Here is an 18,450-nt window from a genome sequence, read left to right on the forward strand (position 1 = left end):
AACTCTAAAAGAGCCGTATTTTATTTTTATAACATAAATGACATTTAGTATGAGGAGGAAGATTACAGCGAACATCACAACACCAACTGATAAATACAACAAAAACAGAGATCAAAGACACCAGTAACCAATCTAAACCATTAAATTGAACTTGGAAACACGAATAAATAAGAAATGATCAGTGGCGAGCTGATCATCCAAGTCGTCCAGACATCAATGGGTCGGTGCCGTTTCAGGTCATTTAAATACATCTCTCTCCATTCCAGGGGTGCATATATTGAGTAAGCTCCAGCACACTGCTCAGGATAAATGTGCACAGCGATGGTGAACATGCACGTGGGAACATTATCAAGGCGTGATCTGCTGTTGTGCATATCTACGCCGTCAAATGTCCAATTTCTGGATCCTTTATACTATAAATGCCGAGTTGCACCAGGGAAAGGGAAGCATGGTGCACGAAAGACAAGGAACCAGGAATTCAACGGGTAATTTAATATTTCAGTTCAATGTGGTGGTGGTGGCGCTAAAACCTGGTGTAACCACAGCCCTGACAGTACGCAGACATTTATTACAACTGACATTTGAGTTGGGAGATGAACGTCTGAGCAGCGTAGGTCCGAGGGCTGATGCGTTCAACGTGAAGCACCACCTCATTCAAACAAGTCTTCAGTCCAGGTTGAGCTCGAACGAGGTCATTACGTCCCACTGCCTCGTTATATCAATGCCCGATATCTGTTAAACAAAAAGAGGAGATGTTAAGGTGCTCCTGGAACCAGCCTCGGACTTCCACACTGGTGCAGACGCTCACAGCTTCTCTCCTGCGACGTTCCTGCTCCCTCTTCCGAGCCATCTCCCTCTCTCTCTCCAAAGGCGTGATGAAAGCTTCTATGCTGGATTTTGGCATCTCAACATCTTTAAGAGTGTCTAATGTCGCCGTGGTGCAGATGTTCTCCGTCAGGCCAGCATCCTTTCCGAGAGGTTCTAGGTTTTCCTGCGTTTTACATGGATCCAGGGAGCTGAAAGGCAAAGAAGCTCTGATGTTTCAGTAACATTGAATGCTTCCTCATGGAGCTGACGCAGGGAATATTGAACAGGTTACCAAGTTTTTCCAGGAGACGCCCTCTTCTCATTTCCTTCCACTTGTTTCTTCAGTGCTTTTACACGCTCCTTTTCTAGGGCGGCCTTACGAAACTGCTGGAAGGCGTCTTTAGACGACTTCCCCGAAGCCAGCGCCACCGACTGACTCGCCAGTCTTGCCCAAGAATCAGCGTTTTTTAGGACAATCTCCTGCCAAAAGATTTCCAGGATTTATTTCAGAACTCTCAACGGTCCAAGTGTGTCCAACACTTGGCACCGGCACGGTGGGAATGAGGATTGAGCCGGGGCTCCTGTACAGACAGCCATCTCTCTACACCGGTGGTCGTTCCAAGGGGGGCTAGCGGGGTTTAGCGTAGCCTTGCTGCGTCACAGCCCCTTTGAGGACACCTGTGAACTCCACAGGTGACATAAAAGCCAACAGATCGGCTTGCGTCTAGAGAGAGGACACCCTTTTGAGTCAGATTTCAGGGCTGAGCGATCAGCAAAACAAGGCATGTGTGTTTAATTCAAGCGACCTGAAGACATCAGCACCTGTAGCAGCAGCTCACTGCTAGCAACGCAGCTGCGTTTAGCTCTTTAGCCAGACGGCACAAACCCCAGCCGCCCCTTTGTTCTTTTTCCAAAACGGACACACTGAGCTGCATCGTGAAAAACATAAAACCGCACTGACCTTTCTGAGAGTCTGGGCTTTTTCATTTTCAGCAGGTTTATATTCCGCGGCGGCGTGGGAGTCCCCGGTCACCTGACTGTGGGGGAGGTCTGCAGACCGTCTCAAATCTGACAGAATCACAAAAAAACCCTGTCAATCGGAGGAAGATAAGGAGCAGATGTAAAAACAGAGGCCGTGTCGGGACTTACTCTCATCCGGTCTACACAGTACGGGGCTGTCTCTGAGAGGGGACACCATGGGACCCTGCTCGAGGGGCGAGATTTAAGAAACACACGCACATGTACAAACAGTCACTCAAAACTACGGTAGCTGTGAGGCCGATTCCTTTAATTTTTTTGCTGTAAACTGCTTTGAGAGCACATGCAGCAGAGATAAGAGACGGACGTTTCAGCTTTTCTTTCCAGCTACTTCTCGGGACGTCCGAGTTCCTGTTGCCGCCGCCATCGTCTTTAAGGTCATCGAGGAAGATCAATGAGCGCGTCCCAGAGGAAACTAAGCATAGCTGAAATGTTCATCTCTTGCCTCCTTTATCTTCCGATATCAAATGTTGTCAGTCTACAGCAACACTAGAGAACTTGGCTTCACTGGGCCGACACTTCCGTGCACCTCGCTAATTTACACGTGCGTCTGCGGTCTCGGTTTCTCTGGTGGCCACTTGCATATATTGTTAGAATGTTATGAAGGGTGAGGAGGCACAGCTGCAGGACATAAATGTATATGCACTCGTGTCCAAAAGAGACGTTTGATAAGTTAAGTGAGGACTAATAACATCTGAGCTGGCATTTTTAGAACTTTTTAGTCCCTAAATTACTTTTGCCAACTCTGATTTAAGAGGGTCTCGAACCCGCAACATGCTCTTTAATCACAACCTCCTCTTTTGCCATTAAAATGACGCTAATTCCAAAAAGACAGTTAGAATAACAGCTTTAAAAGAAGGATGTCACAGGCAAGCCGCTGCTGCTCGTGAGGACGTGCCTCAACCGGCGCCGTGTTGGATCCCCATTGAGGAGAAGGGTTCAGGGAACCCATCAAAGGCCAGCAAGTGCCAGGACCATTTCCCCAAAGTCCCAACACAAATCTAATCAGCCGCTCACACGGCTGCAGCTGAGTGGGCATGAAGATGTGGTCCAGACCTCGTGCTGATGTTCCAACCAGCATCAGAATGGGGATGTGAACACTGGTTGTTGGCGAGTGTCTTGTGCCAAACACGGGGGGGGTGGGGACTGCTGTGCTAGCGGGGTGAACTCATGTCTCCTACAGAATGATTGATCGGATGGAGCACCCAGGAATAAGAAAGACTAGAGATAAAAAGGGGTAATGGACCCAGTCATGTGTGGGGCTGTGGGCTCAAACCTGACTCAGAACTCCTGCTCAATCTTCAGGAGGTCGGAGAACAAACAAAAAAAGACGGAAATTCTAAAAAAAGAATACCTCAAAACATTGGTTATGCAAAAAAAACAAACCTGGGCCGTCACCAGTCAGGATGTAATTACATCGAAAAACTTGATTTCATATCAGTAAAGCACAGTAGCATCGGATAAAATGATCTAAAATCACCGATACTGTGAGTGTCAAAGCTTCCCAACACACACACACACACACTCTTAAAGCAGTGTTTGTGAGCATTTGATAATAAATTAATAAATGAAAAGTACCTGGAACCTGGCTTGGCACCAGTCTAGCAGACATTCCCGAGACATCTTGGGTGACAGAGAACACAAATCTGGTGGACAGTAAAGAACATAAAGACGTCCAGCAGGCCAACGTATGGATGCCAGATGGCCTACAGTTGTCTCAGCGTTACATTGTTTCATCAGCAGTTTGGAATCTCGTGATTGGCTGCATTACTTTGGAATAAATTGACAACTATAAGGTGCCACAGTGTGTGACGTATATGCGGTACCTGGAAGACAGGCTGGCAGCTCCTCACACAGCTCGTTCTTGGTCATACCTTGAGTCTCGTTTGGCTGCTTGCTACAGGCGGCACGAGCCACCTTTTGCTTAGAGAAAGAGTTTTGGAAACTTTTGTCCCCCCATTCAGCAAGGCTACCATAGCATCATTCTAGTGATGTCAATAAATACCTTCCTCTTCAACGTCTGACTAGACTCTGTGCATTTCCTTGTTTTGGACCCTGAAAGACACAAAGACCAGAGACGCTCCACGTTAGCGATGCAGGTGCCTCACAAGTATTTCCCAACCCCACATTTAGGCGAATATTACCGTATTGGCCCGAATATAAGACGACCCTGATTATAAGACGACCCCCTCTTTTTCAAGACTCAAGTTTGAAAAAGACTTTTTGAACACCAAATTTAATTTTTATACAGAAAATAATTACAGTACATCTGAAACAAATGATTATATCTTCGACCCACTTTTCTCCAGATTGTCGCTACATTTCTCTATTTTCTGTTATCTCTTCTCTTTTCTGTCTTATCGCTATTTTTTATTTTTCTTCGTGCTACCGCTATTTTTATTTTTCTTCTTCGTGACAGGGGTTCGCTTTGGCCTGGGACGTTTAGTTCAGCATTCGCTTTAAATATATCTGGCGCCATCTAGCGTTGTGAATGGGTATAATGTCTAGACCGCGAATGTAAGAGGACCCCCACTTTTTCAGTCTTATTTCAACGCAAAAAACACCGTCTTATATTCGGGCCAATACGGTACACAAATGACTTGACTTGCTAACTCCACAATGGGGGTTTTGACCTTCAGAGACAGAGCAAGACACAAACCCGCATCAGAGTCACTGTGATCAGAACTGCTTGAAGTGCTGCTGGTGTTTCCAGGACTGGACCAGGAGCTGCTGCTGCGGCTGCTGCTTCCCTCGCTCGACAACCACGGACAGACAGAAGGAGACGCCGGGACTTTAGCTGCGAAGACAGGGACAATCATCAGGGTTCACCTGGAGACAGTGAGAAGAAACGTCCTCTTGAAGGGATTAAAGTTCATGGACGACGACTCCACCTCCACTGGGATGAGCCGTCAGGCCTCGACCGCCGTCAGCTCTAAATGCTGCTCGGCTGGGGATCGTTTTGGATTCTTCTGAGGAAGAAAGCTGCTCTTTTGAGCTTGGGCTCAGCAAAATGGGGCTGTTATTATCCACCTGCTTTTTCTAGAGCCATCTTATTACTTGTGCAGCACGTTTTCCCCAAGTTAAACCAAATAAGAGCAGATAAAGCTCCCTAAAACATATAGAACATAGTAAAATAATGTAGAAAATGAAGGATCTTTGGATCCACACACACCACTCGCCACCAAATGCTAACGTTCCCATCACACATTGATGATAATCCGAAGCCGAACGAGAGTATTGAAACGTTTTGTGGCCCGACATCCACTCTCATCGATCCCCAAACTTGAAAGCAATGGTAGCTATGGCAACACCTAAAAAAAACGGACGCTACCTTTGAGTTGGACGGGACGTTTTGTCTGCATTTTATTGGAAATGAGGAGTTTGGTGGGAGTTTGTAGTCTTCCGGTGGATCTCACTGCACTTTGTTCTGCATGAAACAGGAAATGACCTCAGACTTGTCATTGAAGAGAGGCTCCGCTTCATACCCACGGTTCTCCGAGCGGGTGGAGAAAATGGACTTACTTAGCTTACTGGCTACGATGTTGTTGCAGGCGTCGCGGGTGACCACTTGCGTCGAGGGGAGTTTGGATCGGGAGGAATCCGGAGTCCTCAGCTTGTCAACGGGCAATTTCTTGATTTGGGATTTCATCCGACTCTCCTCCTGACACGTCGTCGTTGGGAGCCCTTTACATTTGACAGGAAAAGCCCTCTGGAGATCATTTTCACCGCCTTGACTTAATATCCACATAAAAACAGCATATTAGCAAAAGCACGAGACTGAAGAGATACGTGACCCTTCTAATATTGGGCAAATTCTGGCGTACTCACAGAGCGGAGCTCTTGGATTCGCCCACTCTCTTGATAACAATCTTGCATCTGGATGATTTGTGCTTTGACCTCAAATGCTTTTTTGCTATCTTCTCCCTTTTCAACCTGTTCTTGCGTTTCTTGGAGGGCACCTGGGTGAGTCTGCTCAGCTGATGACTGACCACTTTCAACTGAGAAACCAGTCCGTCACAAAACAGCAAGAAAACCCCAGAAAAGGGCCGTTTTAGGAGCCAATGAGTGCTACCGACCCGTTCCTTCAGGTTAGCCAGCTGCTCGGCCACCTGCTCCGACGGACCCTCTGCCTCTGAACAGCTTTCACTGTCAGAAGTGGTTGACAGCATTCCCACCGTCTCTCCCTGGGCCCGGTCGGAACAGGGATGAGGGAAATAGCTCGCTTCTTGGGGGACCTTCACGTATCGAGCCTCGAAAACCTCCTGAGGACAGAAATGGTCAGCACTCATTACGCAATAACGACCCGAGGCTGCAAATAGTTTGCAAAACTGAATTAGCTGCACCAGTATTTTAGAGTTCCTATCAGTTATTTAGCACCAATCAGGAGGCAGAATCCAAAATATCTACAGATTGTGCTGGACCTTCACGATCCACAAACAAGCCTCAAAAGCAACGTATTGATTGACAGCCGAAGCTTCGCTGGAAGCTGTTCTCTTCTTCCTTCGCTGGTTCTGACGGTGACGCAGCCCAGAGTTAGGACGCAAAGCGCAAGTGCACGAGATTTTCTTTTGAACCGACAGGAAACCACCGCTCGGAAGAGGACACGCGAGGAGAACTAAAAAAGAAGAACGCGACATCAGCCCATTTCCTCCCGCCTCGGTCACCTCGCCGCCTGGCTACCTGCTGTTCACGTCGCAATTCACAGGTCCAGACTCAAAGTCGGCACATTTCTGGTCGTAAACCTTGAACGTTTAACATCTACGGTCTGTTTTCTGAGCCGAGGATCAGGACAAACTCACTCCACCCACCTCAGACCACAGGGTTATCTTAGAAAACATAAAATAAAGGGTGTTTGCCGTCCTTGGTAGGAGGGGAAGGGGGCCAATAACAACCCAATTACCCGTGGGTGTGTGTGTGTGTGTGTGTGTGGACCCTGCCTCGTGATCAAACCCACCTCACTCGGACCCGCTCTCGTCGGTGATTTCTCAACACTGATGCATTTACCTTTAACTGTCCTATTCCAGGGAATTAAGACGGCAAACATCTGGTCACATGGTGCGAGTGGTAACAAGACTTTCCCCCTGCGTTCGTCCCGCCGCCTCCTTTCAGGCGCATGCGTACCTGCAGTTTTCTCGCCATGTGGACGACTTCGTGTGAAGGAGGGTTGTATTTGTAGCAGTTGGAGAACATCAGTCGGACGTCGGCAGCAAACTCGGCGGGCTCCGCGTACTCTCCCTGGTCCATTTTTTTCTGAGGAAGCGACACGGCGAGGTGAGTCGTCGCGCGCGTTACGGTGGGATGGATGGGCCTTACCCTGATGGTGCTCAGGTCCATTGGCTGCTTGATGATATCATGGTAGTCGTGCAGGCCCAGCGCCACCACATCCACGGGGGAGTAGAAGGGCCACGCGCACGCGTAGTGTCTCTTTGAGAGCATCTCCTTTAGCACGCCGCTGCAGCACTTGAGCGCCGCCGACAGCCTGACCGTCTTGCGTTCAAAGGGAAAGTCTTTCTTTGGGGGTTTGATGGAGCGGCCGCTGCTTCTCCTGCAGGTTAATGCGCCAACGGTTGCGTGGTCCGCTGGGGGGGACGCCTCCCCGCCGGCGCGCACGGTCAACGGACAAGGGGCCGCTTTCCTCTTCGAGCCCTTTTTTAGCTGAAACGGACACGGCCCAGTTGGGAACTAAATAAAACAGCGGAATAACTGAAGGGAACAAGTTTAAAATGCTTCCGATTACTCATGATAAACTATATATTTATGTTGCCCCCCCCCCCCATTAACAGTGTACACCTACAGTTTCCTCTTGTGAGCGAAGAACTGGCTGGAACTGCTGGAGATCCGCTGTAGAAACCAGAGAGCGCTGCTTTATTGCACCTGCGTGACAGGAGGCAAAAGTGCACAGTGTCCCCGTTTAAACATATACGGCTCAAAAGAAAAGAACATTTTCCCCAAGCAGTGAAAATCCAGGTGCTCAAGTCTACACTTTAGAGAGCTACTTGGCATTTGACCTAAAACGTGCTGTTCAATATCTTCACTCATCTTTCTCCCTTTGGCTTCACACTCTGGTTTCGGCATGAGTGTTAATTTCTCCTGACAAAGCTTCTCCAGGGTCTGAGCCATGAAAACGATGCCATCTCCGGGCTGCAGAAAGAAGAAGACGTGCATGTCGTTCCCCCGGGGTTCTGCACTAAAATGTAACGGACTCAGACACAGGTGGGAGGAGAGAACACCACACGTACCTGATTGTACACGTAGCAGTTGGAGAACATGGTGTTTAAGTCTTGGATACACTCCAGAGCTTGCCAGTAATATTTGTTCTTCAGACGCATCATTATCGTGCTCAGATCCATGGGATTTGTAATGACCGTATAATAATCCTGGAAAACAAAGATCTTGGCGTTATCATCAGATAAACCAAACGATTCGGAGGAGCGCTCAGTAGATATTTCCCATATTTCAAACCCCGATGACATCAGGAGAATCGTGGTACGTTCACGTACTGGGAGACCAAGCGCCACTGCATCCACGGGCCGTTGGAAGGGCCACGAGAAATGGTGCCTCCATAAAGCTTTGATCACCACCTTCTCCAAATAATTCAGCTGATTTGTTACGCGTCCGGGCCTCTTGGGATTACTGGCCTCGGGTGGGGGAGGATTTCCACTCGTAGAGGGACGCAATCTCCCTGGAGCGGCGTCGTCCAAGGGCCACAGATAAGGAGACGCTTTAGCGTGTCTTCCCGCAGCTTTGTGCCCATCACACATTTTCCTAAGGAACAAAAGTACTGATTTTAGCAAAAAAATTGTTACAAACATTATGTATTTCTTAAGAAGCCGCAACTTTAAACGTCCTCCATACGTGTAGCTTATATAGACACTTCCCCCAGTAGTTTAAACTTGATAGGTTGAAACATGGACTGAGAGGCTTCAGTTAGCTTCTTTCAAGCACCACATTCATAAATGTTTATTATAATTCCTTTAGGAAACGTGGCAGAATTAAACTGAGTTTAGTGCTTTTGGCTCCTGCCTCCATCTTGATAACCTTACCTCAGGGAGTGCAGGCTGAAGATGTTTTCAACATAAAAACAGCCCTAAACACCACAGCAGTCCGCTACTAGCGATTAACGTCGCCCGCTATTACGATCCATGCGTCACTACTGTTCATATCTCAAACCTGGCTTCACGTAAATAGACACCAAATACAGAAACTAAGCAAATGGGGAAATACTGGCTACAGCTCCATGTTTCTTATCACTCAATCTTTATTTATATAGCGTCTTTTACAATCAAAATAGTCTCTAGGGGCTTTCCAGAATCCCAGGGCCTGACCCCCAACAAGCAACAGTGGCAAGGAATAACTCCCCTTTAACAGGAAGAAACCTTGAGCAGGACCAGGCTCATGTAGGGGGACCCTCCTGCTGATGGGGGGGGAGGGTAGCTTTCGACCGTATGTAGCGTGTACAATCTGTCTTTGAGGATTTGGACAGCAAGTCTCCTCCTCCTGTGGCAGATAGATTTCTTCCTGTGTCAAACCATTTTCTCTTGACCTCGGCAGGGTTCTGGCAGCAGAGACCACATTAACCGTGTCTCTTACCTCCTTCCAGGCTTCTGATTTGCCTGTCCCTGACACACACCACTGCTAATTAATGACAATAAAATGCAGGGTTTTTCTTGTTTTTGTTTATTTTCACCCAGGTTCACTCAAAATAATCTCCGTGCCTGCTTCAGAAGGTCGGAAAACGTTCGTTCTCTGGTTTTGCTTGTGCCGTGACTGACAGGACGCGGCAACGCCCACCTCCTTTTATGGTGCTCATTACCAATTCGTGGGCGGGGATTTGTGCAACCAGCTGATTGGCGCGAGGCGCCGTCAATTTACGATCGTTTGTTATTGGTGATCTACACGCGTGTTTCCGATCAGATCTATCGGAACCCGAGAAGGTTTTTAGTGGAGTCGACGTCGAAATCTGTTCGCCAATTTACCAACGTTTCATGAATGAGACCCAATGTTTTGGCCAAATTTGTAAATGGGGGGAAAATAAGACAGTCAATTCGCCGATGGTAGAAAAAAATAAAAGGAAAGTATTCATGTTGACTGACAAATCTTATTCAACTTTTCAATAAACAAAAATGAGAGACTTGAACTCTCCTCTCCGCTGGAACAGCGGGTGTTCTGGCGCCACCTGCAGGTTCGGAGGGAGGGTGACAGGCCCGACCGCCCCACTAACAAATTCAATACGTTCTCATTTATTCTCGTTCAACAAGGTTGTGTAGCAGCAAGGTTAAAACATTCCATATATTTAACGCAAATCCTTTTGCTCGGATTTAATATGAAAACGACGCAAACCAAATCTCGTGGGGAAAACCCCCCGTGACCATATTAATGAATGCGCGGCCGACTGAAATGAACCCAATACGAGAAACGCGAAACCATTGAGCCTTAATTGTGAATATGGACCAAATCACAGTTATCTGGAATACATAATATATGTATATGAACGTTTTATAGAGTTTATTGGCCTCGTTTTAATGTCAAGTGCAATTACCTTGGGCCGCTAAAGCTAACGCTAGCTAGCTAACGGGCGGACATAATTGGCATTCTGGGCTACGACAGCTTCCACAAACCGGTCACTCAAACACAATCACAGCGCATATTCCACCATAAGTGTGTGTTTACCGAACAGGCGGTCGGGTGGTGAGAGCCGACAATACTCGGGAAGTTATGGCGGAACCTTGACCTCTGCTCCTCGGGTCCAAACGGCTCCATGCGGACCGAGCCTGCTCACCTTTATGCCGCCTGGTCCAGCCTCGACTGATTGGTCAGATCCCGGTTGTTCAAACATGCTAACATTTGATGCCACGAAAGAAGGCTTATTGGAATTTTGACAGTACAATCCAACCAACGTTGTTTGTCATCGATTGGGTTTTGGAAAATGAAACATTTGCCTTCCAAGGGTGCCCAGATCTAGTCCAGGAGGGCCGCAGTCCGGCCGGGTTTTCTGTCCAACCATGCGGCATCGCGTTCTCCTGACGTCTCGCCTTCCACGGAGGAAGCGTTTTCTGCCCGGTTGGACAGAAAACCCGGCCCGTCTCAGGCCCTCCAGGACTGGATTTGGGCATCGCTGCCCATCGATAGGAGTTGTCGTTAAATCTATAAGATTGATCCGCCGTCTCGTCATCTGCACGTTTAAAAAAAAAAAAGGGTTTTAAGACGTTTTATTGTTTAGTTTGATGCCCCACTAGCATATAGAAGACAGTGGCACGGTAACCAACAGACAAAACTAAACACCTTCACAAGGAAAACCAGTGTTGCAAACTAGTTTACAGATAGTTAAGAGGATTTCCTGGGGGTTCAAACCTATATTGAGAGCAACAAAGCAGTCAGGATCGGTTGGTTACTTACAACAAAACACATTTTAAGCAGGGGTGCACTGTGATCCAGTGGAACCTGGAGCGGTTTGCTTTGGCCCATTCAGTGTGACAATAAGAAATTCTCCTTGCACTCCTGCTTAAAATGCGTGTTATCATGAACAATTGGGCAACTGCAAGGCATAAACACAAAATGCTCTTTTTAATGTGGTTTTTTTTTTTTTTTTTTTTTTGCACAATTTTATAATTAAATAAAAAGGAAAACCAGCTGTAAAAGAAAAGGCACCCCAGACGACCTGAGGGGTGTCAGACCTTAATTAGCCTGTGAGGGTCAGGGCTTGTTCACAATCATCATTAGAAAAGTTCAGGTGCCGCTGATCTCCAAGCATTATAAATCACCTCAGCAGTCAAAATCAGCGACGGACGGCCTCAGGAGACACAAGCTGAAGGTTTCCCAGTGGCCCTCGCAACCTCCTGACTGATAATCTGTTTTCCATTGATCATAAATGAAAACGTGGCCCAGGAATCCCAGAAAAAGGAGACTTAATATTGAAGAATGGTGGAAAATCCCTCACAAAAAGAACAGAAAGACACTTGAATGCTACAAGACTTTTAGCAGATGGTTGTATCTTAAGGCATGGCTGCCCGGATCCAAACCTCGATGCTCCAGCCCTGTTTTCTGTCCTACAAGGCAGAAAAAGAAACCCAAAAAACGTTCCTTGAGAAGAAGGAACCCAGGTGAATCTAATCTGCCCGGTAGGACAGAATTCCCGGTTGGACTACAGCCCTCGAGGACCGGAACTGTTGATTTGTGTGGACAGAGGGGAGTGAAAGCTTTCAGACCCTTTCACTGCTTCAGTTTGAGGCGCTATGCTTATTTAAATATGAAGACCCCCAGGATGACATAATAAAAAATTTAATAGGAACACAAGTTTTTGATTGACAGGAGAATTCAGACTGATGTTGCTTCAACAAGAGATTAAATTTAACTGATTTAAAGTACCTGACAGTACAAGCCCAAGTTAAGCCTCAGTTTCTGTCCCAGGTACTGAAAAATAACAACTATGAACAGAACAGGAAGTAATCAAAAGTGGGTTTTTTCAGAGGTGGGTTGAGAATAAATAAAATGTGTCAACCCACTTCATCACCGTGAAATGACAAATGTCCCACTAATTGAATACTCATAAGTTACAAAGAGGAGCCGCTTCTGACGTGCCAGACGCACAGATCCACAGGACATTTGTGTTGCATCTGAATCCGGATTGTGAGATCAAATCCGGCATTCATCAGTCAAGTGATGGTTGAGGAACGAAGACCGAGTTCACTTCTACAGAGGAGGTTTCATCCCTTTAAGAAGCTGTTAATAATCTTGACTTCATCAGAAGACAGAGGAGCGATCCTGTAACCTTTCAGCTCAGGTTTACCTATAAAAAACAATATAAATGTTAGGATTCACACATCTCTGAGCCTCTCAGGATTTTCCTTAAAATTACCATTAAACAATGGTTTCCATACACAGGCCCATCCCCATCTCCACACTGAGCTGCTGACCAGCATTACTGACCCCCCCTCAGCTATTTAAATGTAATTTATACATTGGTTGCTTGGCAACTGAGCATTTAATAAATGTTTTTTTTAATATATACAGTATATATTCCCAGTACATAATACTGGATCATACACATACACTACAGGGAAAACTCTGCTCCTATCCAGTGCTGCAACATTTGTAAGACACAGAGCGACATGATGCTACAGAGGAATTTAAAGTCATTTGGAGCAGAATGTGTCAAACGGTAGTTTTATAGGCGATGCCAAATGAAGGATGTCATAATATCGTGGTTGTCTATCAAAAAAATGGTCTCGAAACTGTTGATCAAACTGCACAAGAGGGAAGATGCACCTTGTATCTCATTGAGACGATTGACTTTTTCCTTCAGTCCTTTGCGAAGGGCTTTAATCTCCTCATCCAGCTGCTGCTGGTCTATAAATGAGAAAACAACAGGTGTTACACAAGCAAGAGCACATACAGTATTTATGACTTTACCAGTGCATTGCAGATTTGTCTAGGAAATGTGTGTGGTTTTTACTACCTTTGTGAATCATTTCAGTTGTCTTCAGCTTGGGAAATTTGATGAATATACTTCCAAAGCAAACCTTCACTTTCTCTAGAAAAGACAGTTGTTTCATGTTTTAAAAATCAACCCCTTTCAAACACATGTATCCTTACAGCCATACACTATATTTAAGCATTTGAAAGGTAACTCACCTGTATCTGACATTTCATTTTTTATAGCACTCAGTGCCTCTCTGTTCCTGTTTCTTTTGGAATCCAGGTCCACGATCTAAAGTACAAACAGCCAATCAGAGTATGTATATACATATACTATTGTAGTTAGAAGTGTTCTATCGGTAGAAGAACATCAGCAAGTTACATTTATTTTAGTTTGATTGCAGAAAATATTGATGCTTTGGTGCGCTTTACTGTTAATTGTATGCAAGTTTTAAACTAGATCCATTTTCAGATATAGCTTTACTGGAAACTGAACACGCTGGCTACAAAGTTACAGATGAGTATAAATACCACAAAAGCTGCAGCATGATTGAATTGTTTTTAATCACATCATAAAGGCGTAGTTCAATTAGCTTATACGCTTGCTAATGTCAGCTGCAGATTTAGTCTTTAATTGCTTGTTTCTATAGTTACCTGTTGTTTGGTGGAGAGCACATCTTCAGCTGTTTCCTCAACTTGAGTCAAGAATTCTAAAACCCGCTGCGTCTCCGCGTCCATTGTTTACGCTTCTTCTTCTTCTTCTTTGCTTCCGCTTCTTCTTCTTGTACGGCGGTCGTAACCCATAATAGTGCTACCGCCACCTTGTGGCTTGCAATGATAACTACAATTGCTATAGCGGTAGCCTCGCCCCCTCTTTCTCTCTCTCTATATCTATACTTTTTATCTTCTCTACAATGAAAAACCAGGAAGATTACTGCCACATACAATGTTGGAATGTGGACCAGAGTAATTGCCCCTTGAAGATATAATATATACAACAACATATGTAATAATCCGGATTTTTGTCCAGCTCCCAGTTGCCTCATTTCTCTTCGGATTCTCTGTCATTCAGCGTTGTGTTGTTGGTAATGCACGATGACATGCTGATTGTTGATGCAGTGTTTTACTGAGATGAGAATGGGGTATTCTAAGAGGCGTTAAAATGTTGTTTCTTGTTGCCCTTGTATAGTATTCCCTGTATCCCAGCACATTTGCCTCTCTTTCTGCCTCTGTTCCTTTTGATTAACCCTTTTCTTTCATGATTACCATGACCATGTTCCAGAGCCTGCTGGTGAACCAACAGTTTAATTTCCTTTTATTCCTCCAACTGGTACCAACATAAATGTTCAGTCTGTAAAAGGTTTTGCAGATTTCATTGAAGATTTACTGTCTGCTCTGTAAAGGGAAGTGGATGACTGTCCTCAACCAATAAAGAAATATTTCCACAGTCTTTAGGTGTTCTTTCTTGAAAAACAAACAAACAAAAATAAATAAAAACTGATTAGTAGGTTTTGAGTTTAATTTTTTAAGTTGGACAAGTGCTCCATAGTTGTATGATGCTGATCTTGAGAATGACCGTGAAGGTTTACCCACTAATGCATCAAACATGTTTAATGCATTTAAACATACCACAGTCAGAGAGCAGGGATTGCACCACTTACATATTCTTTATTCAAGTATTGGATGTTGAACTATAAACAATACACAATACAAAGGGGAATAGAAGTATTTTAAAAATTCTTGAAAGTGGCTAAGGAATATTAAAATACGTAGTCGTTTTTTTCGTCTGCTCTATAACACTCTGAAACACGTGGTGGCGGTAATGCGCTGAAACATAATCTGCCAACCGCCAATAAACGCGAAGAAGAAGAAGGAGACGCAGTACCGGGAGTGGCCGATAAGAGGCGATACCGTGCCAAAGCGCCTCTAGACTGTCAGAAGTTTTGTCCAAAGAAGAAAAAGACGAAAGACGCAAACTAAAACGACCACACGTTAATTGTGTCTCTGAGCGCCATTGGAAGTTTCAAAGGGGTCAGATATGATATTTAAAATGCTACCAAAACAAATAGTCACTACTCGTCAATGCATGTGTGCGATGGTGTTGTGTAGTACAAATGTCGAACCGTTGCTTCAATATTAGATTCACTGCCTCCGCAAAGCTAAGTTAACATGTACCGTAGCATCATAGGTCCTAAGTTCCAGTTAGCGGTACGTCTAAAATTCAGCCTTCGTTGAATCACTTTATTGGCTCTTTGGGACCAAGATGCGTGGGATAATAATAATCGTCTTCTTAACAAAGAAATCCTCCTTAAGTGCGCCTAATTAGATCATGTGTTCATCTGTTGCAGCCCCCGTGACCCAGGATGTATCGTCCAAAACCAACTCTGAAAGACCGTCAGCATCTGTACAAGCTCATCATAAGCCAGCTCCTCTATGATGGCTACATCAGCATCGCCAACAATCTGATCAATGAGGTCAAGCCAGAGACTGTGGTGTCGCCATCGGAACAGCTGATGCAGCTGGCAAAGATCGGTACCACTCCCTTCATTATTTGCATCTTTGAGATGAGAGTGACGGCTTCGGCGACCTGAACTCTGCATGTTGTCGCGTTCCTTTTAGGTTTGGAGAACGACGACAGTGCGGTGCAGTACGCCATTGGGCGCTCGGATACAGTTGCGCCCGGCGTGGGGATTGACCTGGAGTTTGATGCTGATGTCCAGACAATGTCTCCAGAGGCATCAGAATACGAGACCTGTTACGTAACGTCCCATAAGGGGCCGTGCCGGGTGGCGTCATACAGTCGCGACGGCCAGCTGATCGCCACCGGCTCTGCCGATGCCTCCATCAAGATCCTGGACACCGAGCGCATGCTGGCCAAGAGTGCTATGCCTATAGAGGTGAGCTTACAGTCTGGATCGCCTACATTAATCACAGGTTACGCACGTTTTTTTTATTCTCAAGACCTTCAAAACGCATCATAGTAGTTTCCTGATAAAGTAAAAGAGGTGGAGCTGTTTGGCCAGTAATGAACACGTATTTTTCGATTCCAAAGACATTTTTGGGAAATCAAAATGTAGGTTTTGTCTGATCAGACCCGATTTGATCTGATCAAAACGACCCTCGTGTCTAATGTGACCTACTTCTAAGGCCCTTTTCGGATTTAGCGGCGTTGCGGTTCATGCTGATGTCTTTATTTTTCGTACACTAGGTGATGATGAACGAGACGGCGCAACAGAACATGGAGAATCACCCCGTGATCCGGACCCTTTACGACCACGTTGACGAAGTCACCTGCCTCGCCTTCCACCCGACCGAACAGATTCTAGCGTCTGGCTCGAGGGATTACACCCTCAAACTCTTTGACTACTCAAAGCCCTCTGCAAAAAGAGCCTTTAAATATATACAGGTAGGCGTCTCTTGTGGATAATTCCTCTTTAGAATGTTCCCGAGTGAAGCAGACCACATCTAAATATAGATAAAGGATTGAAAACACAATAGAAACACAAAAGAATCGATGCTGCCTTTTTTCCCCTTATGTGCAGGAAGCAGAAATGCTCCGCTCCATCTCGTTCCACCCTTCAGGAGACTTCTTACTGGTGGGAACGCAGCATCCGACCCTGCGCCTCTACGATATAAACACCTTCCAGTGCTTCGTGTCGTGTAACCCGCTCGACCAGCACACCGACACCATCAGCAGCGTCAGCTACAACCCCACCGCCAACAGCTACGTGACCTGCAGCAAAGACGGCAGCGTGAAGCTCTGGGACGGCGTCTCCAACCGCTGCGTCTCGTCCTTCGAGAAGGCCCACGACGGCGCCGAGGTCTGCTCTGCCATTTTCTCCAAAAACTCCAAGTACATCCTGTCTAGTGGCAAAGACTCCGTGGTCAAGCTGTGGGAGATCTCTACGGGACGGACGCTCGTCAAGTACACAGGTACGGAGAATCTGCTACCCTCTTTTTTCACGCCTTGGCGCCACTCTCACCCTCCCCCCTCGCTGACGTTTATCCCGTTGTGTTGTGCGCAGGCGCCGGGCTGAGCGGCCGCCAGATGCACCGGACCCAAGGGGTGTTCAACCACACCGAGGACTACGTGCTGCTGCCGGACGAGCGCACCATCAGCCTGTGCTGCTGGGACTCGCGCACGGCTGAGCGCAAGAACCTGCTGTCGCTAGGACACAATAACATTGTGCGCTGCATCGTGCACTCCCCCACCAACCCGGGCTTCATGACCTGCAGCGACGACTTCAGGGCCCGCTTCTGGTACCGCCGAACCACCACGGACTGATCCTCGGGTCTTACCGGCTCCTTCCGCTGGGATTTACCGGTCAGGCGTCACTTTCTACTCGGTGGCCGGTGCGTCTGGAGCCTCTGGGGTCTGAGGAAATGATGGGAAGCTCCGTAGCGACGCCCTGACCAGCTTCGTTTCATCTGAATGTCGATTTAAAGTCCATCCCTTTGACTATTCTTGTATATTGACAGATGTTGTTGCAGCTGGCTGAGACAGATGTGAGTTCTTGGAGGGGGGGGGGGTGTTTGGTTGCCACCTTAAAGCTCCAGTGGGAAGTTTTGTACCATTGATCCACAAATCTGCGTTTTGTAGTCAATAAAATCCACGTTGTATTAAGCTTTTGTTTGTGTGATTTGAATATAAAGAAGAATAGAAAGGTGGACGTTACGGTCCAAAACGGGGCGTTCGCAATTCCAGGGCGAGTGTTTTCACTCCGGGGTCGACTCCCGAGCCGGCCGCACCACCCGTCTGATCTGGAGCCTGGATCGGACGCCTTAGCCGTGACCTTTAACCCCCTGAAATAAATGCAGGTCAGGAAAATACAAACCGGTGGGGCTGATTGAGGGTTTAGGCTCCAACAGAGAGGAAAAGACCAGAGTCGGCACCCACTGGGTCACCTGGGGGGGTTCAAAACCTGGAGGAGTTTATAGCAAGGGCACTTTGAAAAACGAGGGGGAAAAGGTTGATCAGTTGAGGTGACAGAGAGCGACCCTCAACGTGACCTGGTCCCTTCTAAAACCGCGTCAGAAATCTGCAGGTTCTGCTCAAGGGAACCAGGAAAAACCTAAATTCTTGGGAGGGAGTCCAGCGACCAACGGTTATTACAGCTCTTTGAGCCAAGGATGGGACTCTGCAGCATGTTCCTCGGAATGCCGGATGCTCTTCCCGCACTTCGGTGGCTT

General features: G+C 46.6%; 3 protein-coding genes across 12 annotated transcripts; 1 reads left to right on the top strand and 2 right to left on the bottom strand.

Annotated features, from left to right (window-relative positions):
- LOC101076526 (bromodomain-containing protein 3-like) lies at window positions 1–11,958 on the bottom strand. Of its 9 annotated transcripts, none has more exons than XM_029827146.1 (20): window positions 11,607–11,958; window positions 8,346–8,610; window positions 8,085–8,222; window positions 7,854–7,986; window positions 7,640–7,719; window positions 7,159–7,527; window positions 6,967–7,095; window positions 5,922–6,107; window positions 5,674–5,843; window positions 5,368–5,579; window positions 5,177–5,272; window positions 4,505–4,642; window positions 3,851–3,900; window positions 3,672–3,768; window positions 3,424–3,491; window positions 1,957–2,014; window positions 1,769–1,875; window positions 1,100–1,287; window positions 809–1,016; window positions 1–732 (listed from the first exon to the last, which is right to left on the bottom strand). In XM_029827146.1, the coding sequence occupies exons 2-20, from the start codon at window positions 8,604–8,606 to the stop codon at window positions 667–669; spliced, it is 2,754 nt and encodes a 917-aa protein (XP_029683006.1). In that variant the 5' UTR covers window positions 8,607–8,610; window positions 11,607–11,958; the 3' UTR covers window positions 1–666. The 9 variants fall into 9 exon arrangements, with proteins under 9 accessions (XP_029683006.1, XP_029683003.1, XP_029683002.1 ...); XM_029827143.1 differs by having other exon boundaries at window positions 7,159–7,500; window positions 7,640–7,723; window positions 7,885–7,986; window positions 11,242–11,958; XM_029827142.1 differs by having other exon boundaries at window positions 7,640–7,723; window positions 7,885–7,986; window positions 11,242–11,958.
- A 150-nt stretch (window positions 11,959–12,108) lies between these two features.
- Window positions 12,109–14,067, bottom strand: pdrg1 (p53 and DNA-damage regulated 1). The gene is made up of 5 exons (XM_003973004.3): window positions 13,915–14,067; window positions 13,477–13,552; window positions 13,301–13,375; window positions 13,111–13,191; window positions 12,109–12,631 (listed from the first exon to the last, which is right to left on the bottom strand). Exons 1-5 carry the CDS (start codon window positions 13,996–13,998, stop codon window positions 12,549–12,551), a joined length of 399 nt encoding a protein of 132 aa, XP_003973053.1. The 5' UTR covers window positions 13,999–14,067; the 3' UTR covers window positions 12,109–12,548.
- A 1,067-nt stretch (window positions 14,068–15,134) lies between these two features.
- On the top strand, window positions 15,135–17,884 carry cstf1 (cleavage stimulation factor, 3' pre-RNA, subunit 1). 2 transcript variants are annotated; one of them, XM_003972989.3, is made up of 6 exons: window positions 15,135–15,291; window positions 15,609–15,792; window positions 15,880–16,157; window positions 16,469–16,666; window positions 16,803–17,193; window positions 17,286–17,884. In XM_003972989.3, the coding sequence occupies exons 2-6, from the start codon at window positions 15,624–15,626 to the stop codon at window positions 17,543–17,545; spliced, it is 1,296 nt and encodes a 431-aa protein (XP_003973038.1). In that variant the 5' UTR covers window positions 15,135–15,291; window positions 15,609–15,623; the 3' UTR covers window positions 17,546–17,884. The 2 variants fall into 2 exon arrangements, with proteins under 2 accessions (XP_003973038.1, XP_029683007.1); XM_029827147.1 differs by lacking the exon at window positions 15,135–15,291 and adding an exon at window positions 15,326–15,468.
- Window positions 17,885–18,450: the final 566 nt, after the last annotated feature.

This window comes from Takifugu rubripes, chromosome 19 (assembly GCF_901000725.2).
Source record: "Takifugu rubripes chromosome 19, fTakRub1.2, whole genome shotgun sequence".
In the NCBI taxonomy this organism is placed as follows: Eukaryota; Metazoa; Chordata; class Actinopteri; order Tetraodontiformes; family Tetraodontidae; genus Takifugu; species Takifugu rubripes.